At 43.2% G+C, this 14,937-nt stretch overlaps 1 protein-coding gene across 2 annotated transcripts in view; it reads right to left on the bottom strand.

Moving 5' to 3' along the window:
- EVA1A (eva-1 homolog A, regulator of programmed cell death) overlaps positions 1-14,937 on the bottom strand; it is a 200,923-nt gene that overhangs the window by 125,089 nt on the left and 60,897 nt on the right. For both annotated transcript variants that reach the window (XM_084283590.1, XM_084283591.1), the window contains exon 3: positions 8,263-8,386. In XM_084283590.1, the coding sequence (XP_084139716.1) occupies positions 8,263-8,386 (124 nt within the window). The remainder of the gene's footprint in view (positions 1-8,262; positions 8,387-14,937) is intronic.

Here is a 14,937-nt window from a genome sequence, read left to right as displayed (position 1 = left end):
TACACCATAGGAGGTAAAATAGAAAGCATTGTGAAAACTTTTGCTACTGCAATGAAAAGATGGAAGGGATGCACCAAGGAAAAAAATTACTTGAATATGTAAATAAAAAAACTTCATTAGTTCAACTGCTTGCGGCACTTTTGTTCGTCTTTTCCAGTGATGGTGTAAATATTACTATTAAAATAGCTGGAAGGGAGAATTTAGTCTTTTATATCATAAAAAGTCTTCTCCAAATGTCAAAATAATGGTGCTAATAATTCTAACATGGGAACATTAAAAGGATAACTGATTTATACTTTTGCATAAAATCCATGGGGTTGCCTAGAGCATAAAACAAGGGAAAATGAGGCCTACTAGATTAAAAGCTGGTCTGCTGGTTTCCTAAATAATTAAACACACAGCATTCCCTCAATGGCTTTGTCTAAGAAGGAAAAATGTAGCTGGAAGAAATGCACAGTTACCAAATCTCCCAAATTCCTGTAAGTCTCAATGCCACAGATATCTTAGCTCTTGGATATCCCAGCTCTTGGAGACATGATTAGGTGACAACCTCTGGTGCTATTTAAGTAGTCAGAAAAGCAAAAGTAACTGTGAAGAGCTTGATGTGCCAGTAGTATGATAAAAAGTTGAAAATAGCAGTAAATTCCTGTTTTAAAAACGTATCATAAATCTGAAAACCAAATGTGGGACTGATATGGAAAAAATATTCACAATATTGGAAAGAATTCATTACCATGTGTCTATCCCAGTATTTTTCAGATTTACTTTTCCCTGTATTTTTTTCCATTTTTTTACTTGAGTAGAGCAACTGATTTATATTTTCTGTCTTGAATAACTCCATATACAGGACTCCCTGCAGAAGGCCTGCATGAATTTACCTCTCTGTTCTGCTTCTTGCTCTGTGAGACCAAAACACATGGTTTAAACTGTGGCTTCAATATAACAGATCCAGACTTTCATAAAAGTAAATGTTTGCAGCATTTCAGTTGGATTTATTAAGCATATTGTTACTGGGATATGCTTTCCTTGTCCCGTGTGCCATAAAACTCACCAGAAAATCTTGAAATCTACCATCCAAAGCTTGACAACTTCTATCACAATTGGACCGTGCTGAGACTTGGATTTAGGGCTTTCATTCTCAAAAACCTGGGCCCTGGTTCCCCCATGTTTAAACACTCCAAGGGCCCAGCCTTGCTTTTGTGAGGAGAAGGCTCCCAGATCACTTTGTTTCACACAATGTCACATCTGAAGCACTGTCCACATCGCAGCCTCCATCCTCTGCCCAGGAAGGTATCACTGGCAGTAAGAATGCCCAAGGATGGGCTGCATTTCCTGAAACCTGTTGTGCCTCAGGGCAAAGGCTACCAGGTCCTTTTGGCAATGCCATCTACTCACCCATCTCTGCAAAGAAAAATGACAGAGTATCCTTTTCTTGTCCTTCGCTGAAAATCCACAGCTTAAAAGGGTTTAAAGGGTTTTCATTTTTCTTTCTTTTTTTTTCTTTTTTCCACCTCCAACCTCTCAGAAAACTTCAATGCCAATGAACAAAAGACATCTGTAAAAGTCACAGCCTATGATGTATACAGTTCAGGCAGAATGCAAGGGGGGAGCCATGAGAATGTATTTTTCAGTGGTCCACATCTGGATACTGGAGGCCTGACCCAGCAAACTTTATATTCACATCCTGCTCATCACCACCTCTCTGTTCTCGTTTTTATCAGGCCTGACTTAGGAGTTTGAAGGAGAACTAGGATCTTTATTTTTTTTTATTTATTTTTTTTAACTCTCCCAGGTCAGCAGCGGTTTCCTTCTCTTTCCTCTACTCACACACTTTGGGGGCAGCAACTGACAATAATCTCAGCACTCACTGACAATGAAATCACACGGTCCTCTTACTCCTGCTCCTGACAGTCAAAGGATTGCTGTGCTACAGAGACAGGGCTATTGGACAGCCACTGAAAATCTCTGTGCATCAACGGCTTAAAACAATAGTAATCGTTAGCATTAACATTTCTCTGACCCAGATCACTGATGGATCTGTCCGCTGTTATTTATAGCATTCCTTTATTTACACCTTTTCATCACTACGGAGTTTGCTGCCTGAAGTTTTATTGCCCTTATAAATTTACCCTCCCTGCACCACCTTAACAGTTTTGAACTAATACAAATAAGCGAGAGCAAGCTGATGAATGCAGGAGGTAAAAGACCTATTTTACTGCCTCAGTGGCTGGGCCAGAAGGATGTGCCATTTTAACAGCCCACACTCCGCCGCGCTGCTTTAGAAAGCCTGGCCCACCAAAAAGCCAGGCAGCGAACAATACAGTGAACTTCTCCTGCCACCAATAAAGCTGTCTTATGAAGGAGATTAATGCTTTTCTGAAAGGGTTGATAACTACTGAATTACCAATCTACGCCAGCACTAAAATCAATCACCAGTGTTAAAGGGACCAAGGATGTATTCAGGTCCCTCTTTGCTCTCATCTGCAATTTCTACAAAGACTCTGTCTTTCCATGGCATGCTGTTCTTGCTCACAGCATTTGCAAATTCTGCTCAGAGAGTGAAAGCTTTAAGGATGTGTAACAAGACCAGGAAGTCACCGAATTTATCAGAAAAGATAATCCTCAGCCCAGAAAAGTCAGTGGCAAAGCTCACACTGAAGTCAGTATTGTAGGAAAAGATCACACAGAAATTAAAAAGCACACAAGATGCATTCACTGCAGTCCTACATCTTCCTCCCATAACGTCCTTCCCAAACTTTTCAGTTAATCCATTTGAAAGGTGAGAGCAGACCCAACCAATTAGCCAGGACATAAAAGGCAGCTTCAACTTCACCAGCAACTGGGAATCACCACCATGGAGGACAGCCCATCTGATAGGCTGCAAACTTGAAGACAACATTTATTTTTATCAGAATTTTTATCAGAAGATCTAGTTAGAATTAATTCCTAATCGATTTCAAAATTCAATTGCCTTCTAATTAGAATTGACTCGTGCTGTTAAAAAAAAAAAAAGAGTTTTCTGAGTAAGATTTTGGCAAGAACATCAGGATGGGCATTTCCAAGTTTGAAACAGTCATTGCAGTTCACAAGAATTAACTGGACTTCTTAAATTAGAATTAAATCTATGGTGGAGAGAATAAATGCCTGCTCTGTTATAAACGTTTGCCCAGGTCAATTTTCAGCACAAAAGTTTCCCCATAAATCAAAGCTACATGCCCTGAACTAGAACAAAATGACCTCCCCCCAAGCCCTTCCCTCCTCCTACCCCATAAAAACTTTTGGCACTTTACCCTTTGCCAACAAATGCAGGCTTCCCAGATGCATTTCTCAGAGCCTTGTGCCTTTCACAAATATGTTCTTGCATTGTTACAGAGGGATTTGAGCTGCAATTGGAGACCGGGTCACAATCTAGGCTTTCTGAAACTTCAAAAGGTTTTAAGCTTGTATTTGTGAATAGAAGGGAGAGCAGCAAAGCTTGGATTTACACTTTGCTACATGACGATGAACACAGGGAAGCCTCACACCCATTGGCCTCCCATTATCACACCCAGCTGCTCCAGCCAGCACTTTAAAATTAAATAAAGACAATAATAATTAAAAATAAATGAATAAATGGATGGAGGGTCTGTCTACCAGAGTCCTTGAATTCATATGCTAAAATAGTAACCGCCTGATAGGAAAGAGGGAAATGTCACTAGAGTGTCACAGGAGGCTGCAGCTCAGGCCATTCAGAGCTGAGAAGGGGACAGTGCATCAAGGACAGTGTGGCAGTGGCATCTCGTGGGTGCAAAGGAGACCAGGAAAAGGTAACATGAGGGGAACTCAGAGGGAAAGTCACAAAAGCAGCGTTGAAGCCCTCTCTTCTCTCCGTAGCATTGTCAGTGAATGGCCACCCAAACAGATCTCATCCTAAATAATCCTTTAGCAGAGAGAAGCATGCATTTATGTCTTCATTTTGTCCAGGAGCACTGACACTTTTGAAATAGAAGGCCAAAAAGAAACAACCACAAAAGTCACCATGGGCAAACAGATGCTCTGCAGGGACAGTTTGATCCCTGCTCCTACAACAGCCAGAGCAGCAACCAACCTGGTAAAAAGCTGCAATGTCATTGCTGAGGCACAGTGAGATGACATTATTTCTTTAGCATGATTTGGGCAGCCCCAATGATTCTCTTCCCAGCCAGAATCAGATCTTGCAGTCCCTCTGGAAAATCAGGCACATAGCAAATATTTCCTAGCTTACAATAACATGCAATCTGTCTCTGAAGTAGGGGGATGAACAAGCACTGAATTGTTTAAATAATATTGGTGAATCCAGATTTCAGTTAGAGGGAATTCATGTTAGACCAATTAAATAGTATGTCAATTCCCTCTAATTATATGTTCCTGCAGCCTGCCCGGTAATTATACTTAATGGGTCTAAATCAAATCAGCATGTTACCTGAGAAATAATTGGATTTGTGTGCAATTTTTTAATGATCCTGAAAGGTACCCTGGAGAATGAAATCCTCTGTGTGCTCAGGGCCTGATCCTAGGCTTTGGTGTGCTTTGGACATAGATCTCAGGCTGCCTCAGCCCTGATAAATTAAATGTGCCAGCTCTCTGGCACTAAGGCCAACTGGCATGGAAGAGCCTGCAGCCATTCTCACGAATTTTGTTAGCCTCTAAAACAAGGTGGCCACATCCAAACTTTCAATTGGAAACTATTCCTGGCCAGCGCTAAAGCCCAGATTGGGCCTGGGAGTTGGGTTGGCCTGCTTGGTCTGGCCCTCAACAGAGGTTTAATAACATGAGTGATGGAAATCCTGTGCCCGCAGCAGCTCTCTGGCACTCTTTGAGGATCTGTCAACACTAGCAAAGCACAGCTTCAGGTTTCGCTGCCGACAGTAACATCTCCCAGCCTTGTCCTGCAGGGACTCCTTGGGAGGGCTCTGTTGGGCCTGTAGGTACCGGGATGATTTACAAAGGAACCTCCAAGATTAGAGGCACAAGTCATAGATGTGCTCTGCTGAGACCTGTACTGTACTTATGAGCATCTTCCCAAAAGGCTGGTGCACATTTGAAACTAAAGCCCACATGCAGTGGGAAAAGAAACAAAAAGCTAGGCCCCTATATACTTTGTTGAACCTTGGCCCTCAAGCCACATAGAAGCAAAAAATACGTCTCATTTACCCCAAGCTGACAGGGGATTGCATTGATCATTTCTGATCTCGTTAACAATCCTGTACCTTAGAGTTAAAAGTATACACACAGAGTGTATTTATTTACAAGCAGAGAGAATACACAGGACTGCCAAACTTCTGCCATTTAAAAGCAGTCCCAGGCACATATCTGAGTCCTGTACATGCAGATGAGTGCTCCCTAGACCCCAGCTCCAGCCATTGGATCACAAGGGACCAGGATTAACTCAACACTTCCCAAAACACACAAGCTATTGAATTTCTTACTGTTTCTGGTTAAGCAAGCACCGCTTAAAGTTTCCAACCTTTGGAAAGCAGTCTCCGCCATTTGGAAAATGTGTGGCTTTCCGTTTCAGCATGATATACTGTTCTTCATCTCCTTGGAATTCTGCCCATGAGGAACCAAAATAGCACCTTGCCTTGTGAATGAACCCCATACAGCCAGTGAGCATTGAAACCATTAAATTTCAAATGCAATGTAACATCAGAGGCATAACTGCAGTGACAGTGGCTGGAGGGGATAACTGCACCATGTAGTTATTCTTCAGCAAAGGTACAAGTAAAGGCCACTAACTTCAATTTTGCTTTCTTTCAAGAAAGGCTTTCTTTTTAGGTAACTGAATCTATTCAGGGGCCTTTTGAGGCTCCAGAATGAATCTGAAACTGGGAGGGCTTGGGCATCCTTTATTTATATTAAAGATGTCCTGTCCAAACTCTGGAGGCCTCTTCCCAAAGTGTCTTTCATACCTGTATGTAGGAAAACTCACATTCCTTCTTCCTAGGTGGGCATTTTGCCATGCTTCATTAGCATGGTCACATCAGGCTCCCTCAATAGGCAAAGAAAACAAATATATTTAGAGGACAATTCAGACTTGAAGTGGCTTCTTATTACAGCACTTCAGTCATGTATAATGTTAAGAATGACAAAGCAAGGAACAGAGGCATAGTCCAAAAAATTGCACACATCTTTTGATAAAATAATGGATCAAAGCATGTGGCAGGCAGTGAGCTCCTGAAAATGACCCTCAGGTAGTCTTCAGTTACAGTTATGGGTGCTCAGGCTTTCTGGAGCAACGCTTCATGAGACCACAGCTTTGGGGATCAATTCTTAAGCATGAAGACCTACCACTGAATTTATTTATAGCTCATAAACAATACTCAAGTACTCAATACTCAAAAGAGACAACCAAAATCTCTCTGTGTTTTTCATTCTGTGGACCCATCCTTACCAGTCTTCTCATTAACATTCTCCTAGCAGAAGGGTGGAAAGACATGATTATCAGACTCAAACAAGCACTGGGCTCTTTTTCTGAGACTTAAAATTAAAGCACTGAATCATCAAGGAAAGGTTGAATGTGTCCTGGTATCTCTGTGCAAGGCTAATCCTCACGTATTTCAAACTTTGTTATTAATCCAGTGGGTTCTGATTAAAAGTTTGCTCAGTGAATAACAGTTTCTGTCAGGTTACCCTGTTTTACCCTACAAAATTGGAGCTGTCTGAAAAAAATAATGTCTTGGGGAAATGTTTTCAAGCAACTTCCCCTGCTCTCTTTCAGGAAAATCACTTACCCAGCACACACACAAACTCTTTCTTTTCTAGCATAGCTGTAATTAGCAAAGAATGCCAAGCCATAAATATTTATGCACAGATGGGATCCTGAAGTGCCTTCAGAAGTTCAGCATGGGCCTCAATAGTCAGATTTCTCAAGTGAGCTTTGATACAAAACCTCCAGGTTTATGAGGACTTGTCAGAACACCCTGCTAATCGCTCCTGCTTCACAGAGATGCGCTTCTCAACTAACAAGGGATGTTCCAATCACTCACGAAAACCCCACAGTAAGTGCAGGTGCTTCATTACCTACTTTTCATTTGAATTCCTCACAGATCCTGCCAGATCCCTTCATTTCATTCGCACAGGTCTCTACGTGCTGGGGCAAAAAGTCTCTGCAGCTCAGTTTTTGGACGTTTTTGCTGTTGTTTCAAAGCCTTTCAGAAATCAGATATGTTTTTCTTCCCTGTGCAAACTTTTTTTATATATTTTTCCCCCCAAAAAAAATAATTTGCTGATGTGATGCTGGAACCACATTATTTATGTCATTGAAAGGGCTTGGTCTGAAATGTCTGGACTAATAATAGTGTCAGGGTCTATTCTCTGTATGAAATCAGTTTTCACCAATAGACCCGATCTGTCTCCAAACTAATGTGCCTGCTTCCAAATTGCTCAAGGAATCATGCTGAATCCCCCAGCAGAGCCAGGAATTGGCCAAGAAACTGTTGGTTGTCCCACTCTGAAACCACACTCCTCCGCAGCATGCACAATTGCACTCCCAGTACCCAGACACTGGCCCCATTTAATTTAAACACAGCTAATGAGATCCCACAAAATACAGGTTAATGTCACCCAGCCTGATCTGGAAGCAATTAAAAGCTGGATTGTGGCATGGTGTGGGCAGGTGAGTTTCTCATTGCTCAGCTCTCTTAACTGTCTGCCTCAGGCACCTGAATCCAAAATCTTCAACCACCAAGGCTGCCACTACAGGCAGAGAGGGGATAAGTCCCAGTGGGACAGGAGGGGCATCCCAGATCACAGAATGCTTTGGGTTGGAGAGGACCTTAAAGCCCATCCAGTTCCAGCCCCCTGCCATGGGCAGGGACACCTCCCACCAGCCCAGGTTGCCCAAATCCCATCCAACTTGGCCTTGAACACTTCCAGGGGCACCCACAGCTTCTCTGGGCAGCCTGTTCCTATGCCTGGAACCGGATAGGAGCTGAAGCAGCCCCCTCACTGCCGACAGCGTTGCAGGGCAGCATGAGCTAAGCCTTGGCAAAGGTTTCCACTGGCACCTGCAAAAACAATCTGCACCACAGGCTGCCAGCAGGATGGGAAGAGATGGAGCAGTAGCATAAGAGCAGTGCAACAAGTGAGGGGGAGAAGGGAAATGCACAGCACCCAGGGGTTATGTTACACTGAAAATAAAGGTGGAAGGGAACAAAAAGTCCCAGAAGGTCTCGCTGGCAAGGATGAAGCACAAAATTGTTTTGGTCTTGCCAGAGCAAACAGATTTGATGGAGAGATACTCACTTGGCCTGCACTTGTACCACACGAGGAGGTATTTGCCGGTTCCAGGGCACGGATCTGCGCCAAACAGCCGGCTATTGACAAGGAACTGGCAGCTCCGTCTGTCCTGGCACTCGTCCAGCATCTTCTGCAGCAGGGGATGCACACAGATGCGCACAAGAGACAGAAAAATGAAAGCACTTCAGTATCTCCCAAAAGGATCGTCAAATGCAGACAAGCCGGAGAAGGGCATGGCAATCCCTGCCTCCTTAACTGGCTCCAGCAATAATTGTATTACCCAGTTTAACGTGACGGGTACTAACGGAACCAAGCGATAAAAGAGAGGAGTAAAGCTTGCACTGTTTTAATGACTGTCATTTCTTTTCCTTTAATGCATGCAAAAGGAGCCGGTCACAGAGATTTTGAAACATTCGCATGCAATTTAATTGTAGTTTAAGGCAGTACCAGCAGCATGTCCCAGGAAAAGCGTGACAATTAAAAACAGAGGCCCAAGCTCTGCCCACACCGTTCTGCTTTAGATTCCTCTAGAGAATCACAGTTTCAACCACAGGTTTCAAAGGAGCTCTCTTCTTGGTTATATGAAAGTTCTGGCAATAGCTGGTATTCCAATAATTAGTCGTTGTGGTGGGAATGCTGTTACATAGCCAACTGAGTCAGTTTTTAATAAGGCTCGCTCCTCTTCCCCATGCCTTTTGCTTTCCTTTTAGCTCAACTCAGCAAGGGTCTGTGAGTTGGAGGGTCCTCCCACCACCGGTATTTTGGGCCCTGGTCCTGTTTTTTCACACTGCTTTTCCTCTGGCTCTCGCTTCCCACTTGCCCATTCATAACACTCATAAAAACTCTGTCTCAGAATCCACAGGGGCAAGACATTCTGTCTCCTGCTAGAAAATAGCTTCATTAAGAAAGATTAATGATTTTTTTTAACCCTATGATCCTCCAGAGCAGAAGTGTGGGGAGGGAATATTGTTAAGTGGGGCAGTAATTAAGTTTTAAATTCAGCTGGATGACTTAGGTATACTCCTGTAGAGCCCCTACAGCGCTAAAATTACCATAATGTTTGCCTGACACACATGAACCTGTCAGAGCATTTTGAGACCACAGAGCGAGGTAATCCAGCAGCCTCACTAAGTCCCTGCAATACAGAGCAGTGAATTCCAGTCCCAAAACAATTAATTCTTCACTTGCAATGAGTTGCTGGAAAATCCTCCCTCAGAAACTCCCTCAGACACCTCCCTATTTCCCTTTCTTGTACCCACCGCAGTATTTGGACTTTCCCACAATCTCATCCCTGTGCCATTTGCATAAATGCCACCACATGCCACCCAAATTTCTATCTTCCTCAGTGACTCTCTATTCATTTTTGAGTTCTCCCTGGACATAACTATATTATCTTTAGCATTATAACTCTGAATGTCACCCTCTCAACAACAGCTGCTCCGGTTTCAAGTGCAATTTTAAATTGCCCTATTCCACGGTTCCTTGCAACTTCCTAAAGCTTTCACTTTTGGGACTGACACATGCGAGAATTTGTGCCTACCTCAGGCCTGACCTTTATTTTAAAGTTGAAACCAAGATGATTCAGGCCTTTTCTAGAGAGCAGAGAACATGTGCTGTTATTTTTCACTCACAAATTTAATAAAATGCAAGCATCTCATTCCAAAATACAGGGCTTAGAATGGAAAGGCTGAAAAGTGAACAGTGTAGGAGACGCCTGGGAGCATTAGCCGTAGCTTGACCACCATGTTAGAATGCATAAAACCAGCATATTCCTTCCTCTAGGCTCATAGGGTTGACTGCTCACTCAGCATATGGAATTTAATTTAATGCAAAAGCCAATGAGTTGCAAAAGAATTCAAGTAAGATCTCTATGCAGACACCTCTTTTTATGTCACAAGGCAAGGAACAATTGGAGCAACTCTCGAGTGCTTCATATAGGGCGAGAAATCCTCTCCAAATCACTGCGGACCCGGAAGGATTTGCTCCTACCGCACAGCCATGACTGTGTTTACACCTAGGCACTGCTATGAATATGTAGCAAAGGGAAGGAAGGAACATCCTGAAAGTTTTCTTTCCCACAGGGAAGCGTTCTCTCCTTAAAGGCAGCAGACTCAGGTTTTTGGTCAGCAAACCTCTTCATACTGTGTGGCTGGGATTTTCAAAAGACTTCAACATTATGTAGTAGGTGTCACTAAAACCTGTGGGAAAACCACCCCAGATTTCAGCAGAGACTGAGGTCAACAAGAAGCCTCTTTGCAAATTTTGTCTCCAATGCCTAAGCAGCATTTGTTCCTCTTTAATCAGAAAGAGAGAAGGAGAAAGGGAAGGGAAGGGAAGGGAAGGGAAGGGAAGGGAAGGGAAGGGAAGGGAAGGGAAGGGAAGGGAAGGGAAGGGAAGGGAAGGGAAGGGAAGGGAAGGGAAGGGAAGGGAAGGGAAGGGAAGGGAAGGGAAGGGAAGGGAAGGGAAGGGAAGGGAAGGGAAGGGAAGGGAAGGGAAGGGAAGGGAAGGGAAGGGAAGGGAAGGGAAGGGAAGGGAAGGGAAGGGAAGGGAAGGGAAGGGAAGGGAAGGGAAGGGAAGGGAAGGGAAGGGAAGGGAAGGATCAAAAACCAAGTTACACCAGCCCTAACATTAAACTAAAAACTGGTGTATACAATTTTCACCTATCCTGGCATACACAGAAAACTTCTTCCCCATTGCTTTTGTCAGTCTTCTTAAACACCATGCAACACAGCGACCCTGCAGAACACGTGTGACGAGATGAGATTCACACTAGCTTACAAACCAAGACTTTTAGCTTTCTGGTCCTACTCACAGAACCACACTTCCAAGCAAGATCAGAGCTTTGGCAGATACCAGATGTCGTTTCTGAAGTATTTGCAGCTGATCAGCCAGGCTGACACCAGGAAGGCTGTGGGTTTTCTTGGTAGTGAATGTCCTGAGCTCACATGGGTGTGATGAATGGCTGGAAAAAATTTGGCAATTTATCCTTTTCTCACTGTCAGTTGTAGAGATGGGAAAACACAACCACAAAAACAACTAAATAAAAAGAGGTCCATGAGCAAACTGATCTTGCATAGAAGAAGTTATAGACACACAAAATTGTCCCTAACTGGTATATACAATCATCTGTTTGGGTCAATGTCATCTGGTAGACACCCGAGTAACACAAAATAAAGTCACATTGGATATTATGTTATAAAAATCACTCCAACGGGAGAAGGTGGAGGAGGAATTCCTGTCTGGCATGAGAGAGGAGGGAAGACACATTAATTGCATTATGCCGTTTTATAATTACATTTCAGTGGTAAATCAAGCCTGAGGGCTGACAGCCAGTGCTCAGGAGGGAAGCTGTGGCTGTTTAAACCCATTCCATCCTATGGCTCATGACTGAGCTAAGAATCTGCAAGATTTAGAGGAGATAAGAGAGAAAGAAATGTGAATTCAAGTAAAACAAACACTAATCTAACCCCTGTGATTTATGCCCAGGATTAATCTCACTGCAGTGACCCGGGTCTTAAAGCAAGGGCAGCCTCAAGCTCAAAACCACTAGTGGGCATTGCAGATGAAACACATTTCTCATGCTCATACTGTTGTGCTCATTAGCTAAGTAATTTCTTGTTCTTATTAGATAACAACCCTTTAAATCTGGAACTGGATGGGAACTCTGCAACAAGGCTGTCCTCAGCCATTCCCAAGGGTGCATTCATTTTTATTCTGTCTCTTCAAATCACTCAAGAAGTGCTTCCCCTACACACTTAAAATAAACCACAACTGAGCTTAACACCCAAGGCAATTAAGCTTATCTCAGTTCTTAGTGCCTTGTAGCAGTTCATAGATTTAACACACATAGGGTGAAACTTTGGACCCATAGCAGCCAACAGTGAAACTCAATGGGAGCTGGGATTTTGCCAGAGGGCTGCTCTCTGTACAGCCTCCATCATCAAAGGAACATAAGGATGACTTCAGGGCATGTCAGTCAGGCATGAAATTACACAGAGGAACCCTACTAAATGATTGCCCAAATTGTATGTTGCTGAGCAGAGTAATTCAGGGAGCAAGCTGCATGAGTGGATCAGAGCTGTGTGCAGTCAAATGAAGATGGGCAGAGATTTGTATGAAGAATTCTACACAAGGAGATACCAGTAATCATATATATATGATAAAGCATTTATAGGTCACGTTTAGTGCAGGTATTACTATTATGGTGGAGCTAGACCAACACTTATATTGGTGCATCTCTGTGAGTTTTGCAAAAAGAAGAAGTAAATACAACAAATAAAGTAGCATTAGTTGTCCCTACAAAGCCACACAGCATGATGTGTTTGTGATTGCTTTATATCTCATTTTCTTTGAATTTTGATACAGTTCTATATAACCCTGCATGTTGATATTACCTTAAAACATACTACAAACTTAGCACTTTTAAGTTGCAAACTTATTTACAGGGCCTTCTAATTATCTGCAGGTTGCACATTCATCTCTATTCATGTGTGTAAATTATTGAAGTCCATAGAGCAAGAGGGTTTTTGAAGGAACAGGAACAGGGAAGAAAGAGTACGTGAGGAAGTGAAATTGATGATATACAGGTTATATGCCTATGGCTTTATCAAACAATTTCCCAGCCTGCTCTACTGGAAAGTAATTCAGGTTTACCCAAATTACCACATTCAATCTGTGCACCAAATGAAGAAGATAACAAAGGCCCTGAATCTTGACCACTGACCTATGGGTGGTTTTAGTGCTCTGCTAGCTATCTCTTATCACTCTCCCATAGACCTTCCAGCACCTACATGGGAGTCAGCAGAAGGGAACTATGCCCATGCATTTGGTGACTTACTCTAACACACCAGACTGAAACAGAGCTGAAAATTGGGCACACATTCTGTTCCACCAGCTCTGCTATGGCAGTAGTAAACACCAACAAGGGCAGTAGGACAGGCAGCAGTGGGATTGGGATGGCAAAAGACAACCTCAAGATTCACCAGATTTCCTGTGGTAGAGCCTTGAAAGAGCCCAGAGATAGCAATTCACAAGGAGCAGAACTATGTCTAGCAGATAAAATGACCTGATAAAAGCTGCATTACAAATATTACCTAATTAACCACTACCTACATTTCCTAACAGTGGGAAACTTAATCTGTATGTGGGGTCAACTTCAAAGGGAGAGGAGGTCTAAGTTTAAGAAATCCAAAAGGATGCATAACCAAAAGTCACGGGATTAAAAAAAGTGAAAGCTTAAAACAGAGTGGAGAAAAATCATTGAGAGCAAACCATTACACTGTCAAGCAGGGTCTTAGTAGCAATGATGGAAGCTCCGTGACTTGGAAAGTTTAAATTTAGAGTAAACAAAGCATTAGGAGGCTTACACCCCAGGGAGCAGTCCTGCCTCATCAGGGAGACAGGCTGCATCGGCCACCTCTGCCTTCAGTGCCCCTCCTTCTGCGGCACGTAATCACGCTGCTCTGACGAGCTATTTCAGTCAAGCCAAAGATTTCAAAGATACAGCAATTTAGAGATTATCTATGACCTCTGCATCAAGCTTGTCTTCTGTTTGCAAATAATTAGCTGGGGGGGATGCTTGCCAGACAGCTGTATTTCAGCCAGTGTAAGCTTCATGAACGAAGCTTCACTCATTCTGTGATTTTTAAGAGCAACTTTGGCACCACATTAACTTCTTCTGGACCCTAAACTCACTGCTCATGAGCCTCTGCAAAACAACCAGCATAGTCTGATTTAGAGTTGCCCAAACTGCTCTTCAATTCTGGTATTTCTAAAACTGAAACTTTATTTTTTCAGATTGTCTGTAAGTCCTGGAGATCTTCTAATGTGCAGTATGAGGAGGAACACTGGGTTTTCTTCCCAGTGGTACTGATGGCCATGTGGTCTGGTGTAAATTATTCTTCTATTCTGTTACGTTTCCTCCTCTTTCCCCTTGACCATCGTCATCTTATAGATTCAGAGACATGGGGAAGGACCCTTTCTCTGAGTCTATGTAGTGCTGCTACAGCAGGACCCTGATTCCTGTTAAGGACTCTTAGGGCTGGTACATCCATGGGACTGTACTGTGTCCTGGGGCAGGACATGACCAGCAACACCATTGTTGTCTTCCAAAAAAAGCCAGAGCACTTAAATCATTTTCCTCCACTTTGTATTTTAATTTCCCATGCTGTTAAGCCAGAATACTACAGGAAAATAAAACCCTCTTCAGTAACTCACACACCTTCCAGCTCCATCACTTTGTGACCAACAACAGGCCCATGCTTTGAAAGTCATGCAGCTACTGGAAAGTTTATCTCATCTTTTCATCACCAAAGAGGTCAGCTCCCTTTGATTTCTATAACAGAAACATCCCTATTCTTTAAAAAAGAAGGGGTAAGAAGGGCTTCGGGACTCGTGGTTAGCATGCAAGGAATCTGCTCCCTTTTGTAGGGCTGTCTCACAGGCTGCTAGAGTGACAGTGGGAGATGGTGGCAGCAAAGGTGTCGTGTGTCTGGCTTAAAGCACAAAAGGAAATACCACATCAGCAGCACTAGTGATTCTTGTCACCAGCAGCTGGTTGTCCTGGAGAGTGTTGAAAGAGACCCAGGCCACAGGCTGTGCCTAAACTCCCTCCCCAGCCCACTTAATCTTTATAACAAGATGCAGGGCTTGGCTCCAGAGCACCTTCTAAGCACAGCCCTC

This window comes from Netta rufina, assembly GCF_964035555.1.
Source record: "Netta rufina genome assembly, chromosome: 3".
Classification (NCBI taxonomy): Eukaryota; Metazoa; Chordata; class Aves; order Anseriformes; family Anatidae; genus Netta; species Netta rufina.
The sequence above is the reverse complement of the archived record's forward strand: the minus strand, read 5'-3'. Positions and strand labels throughout refer to the sequence as shown.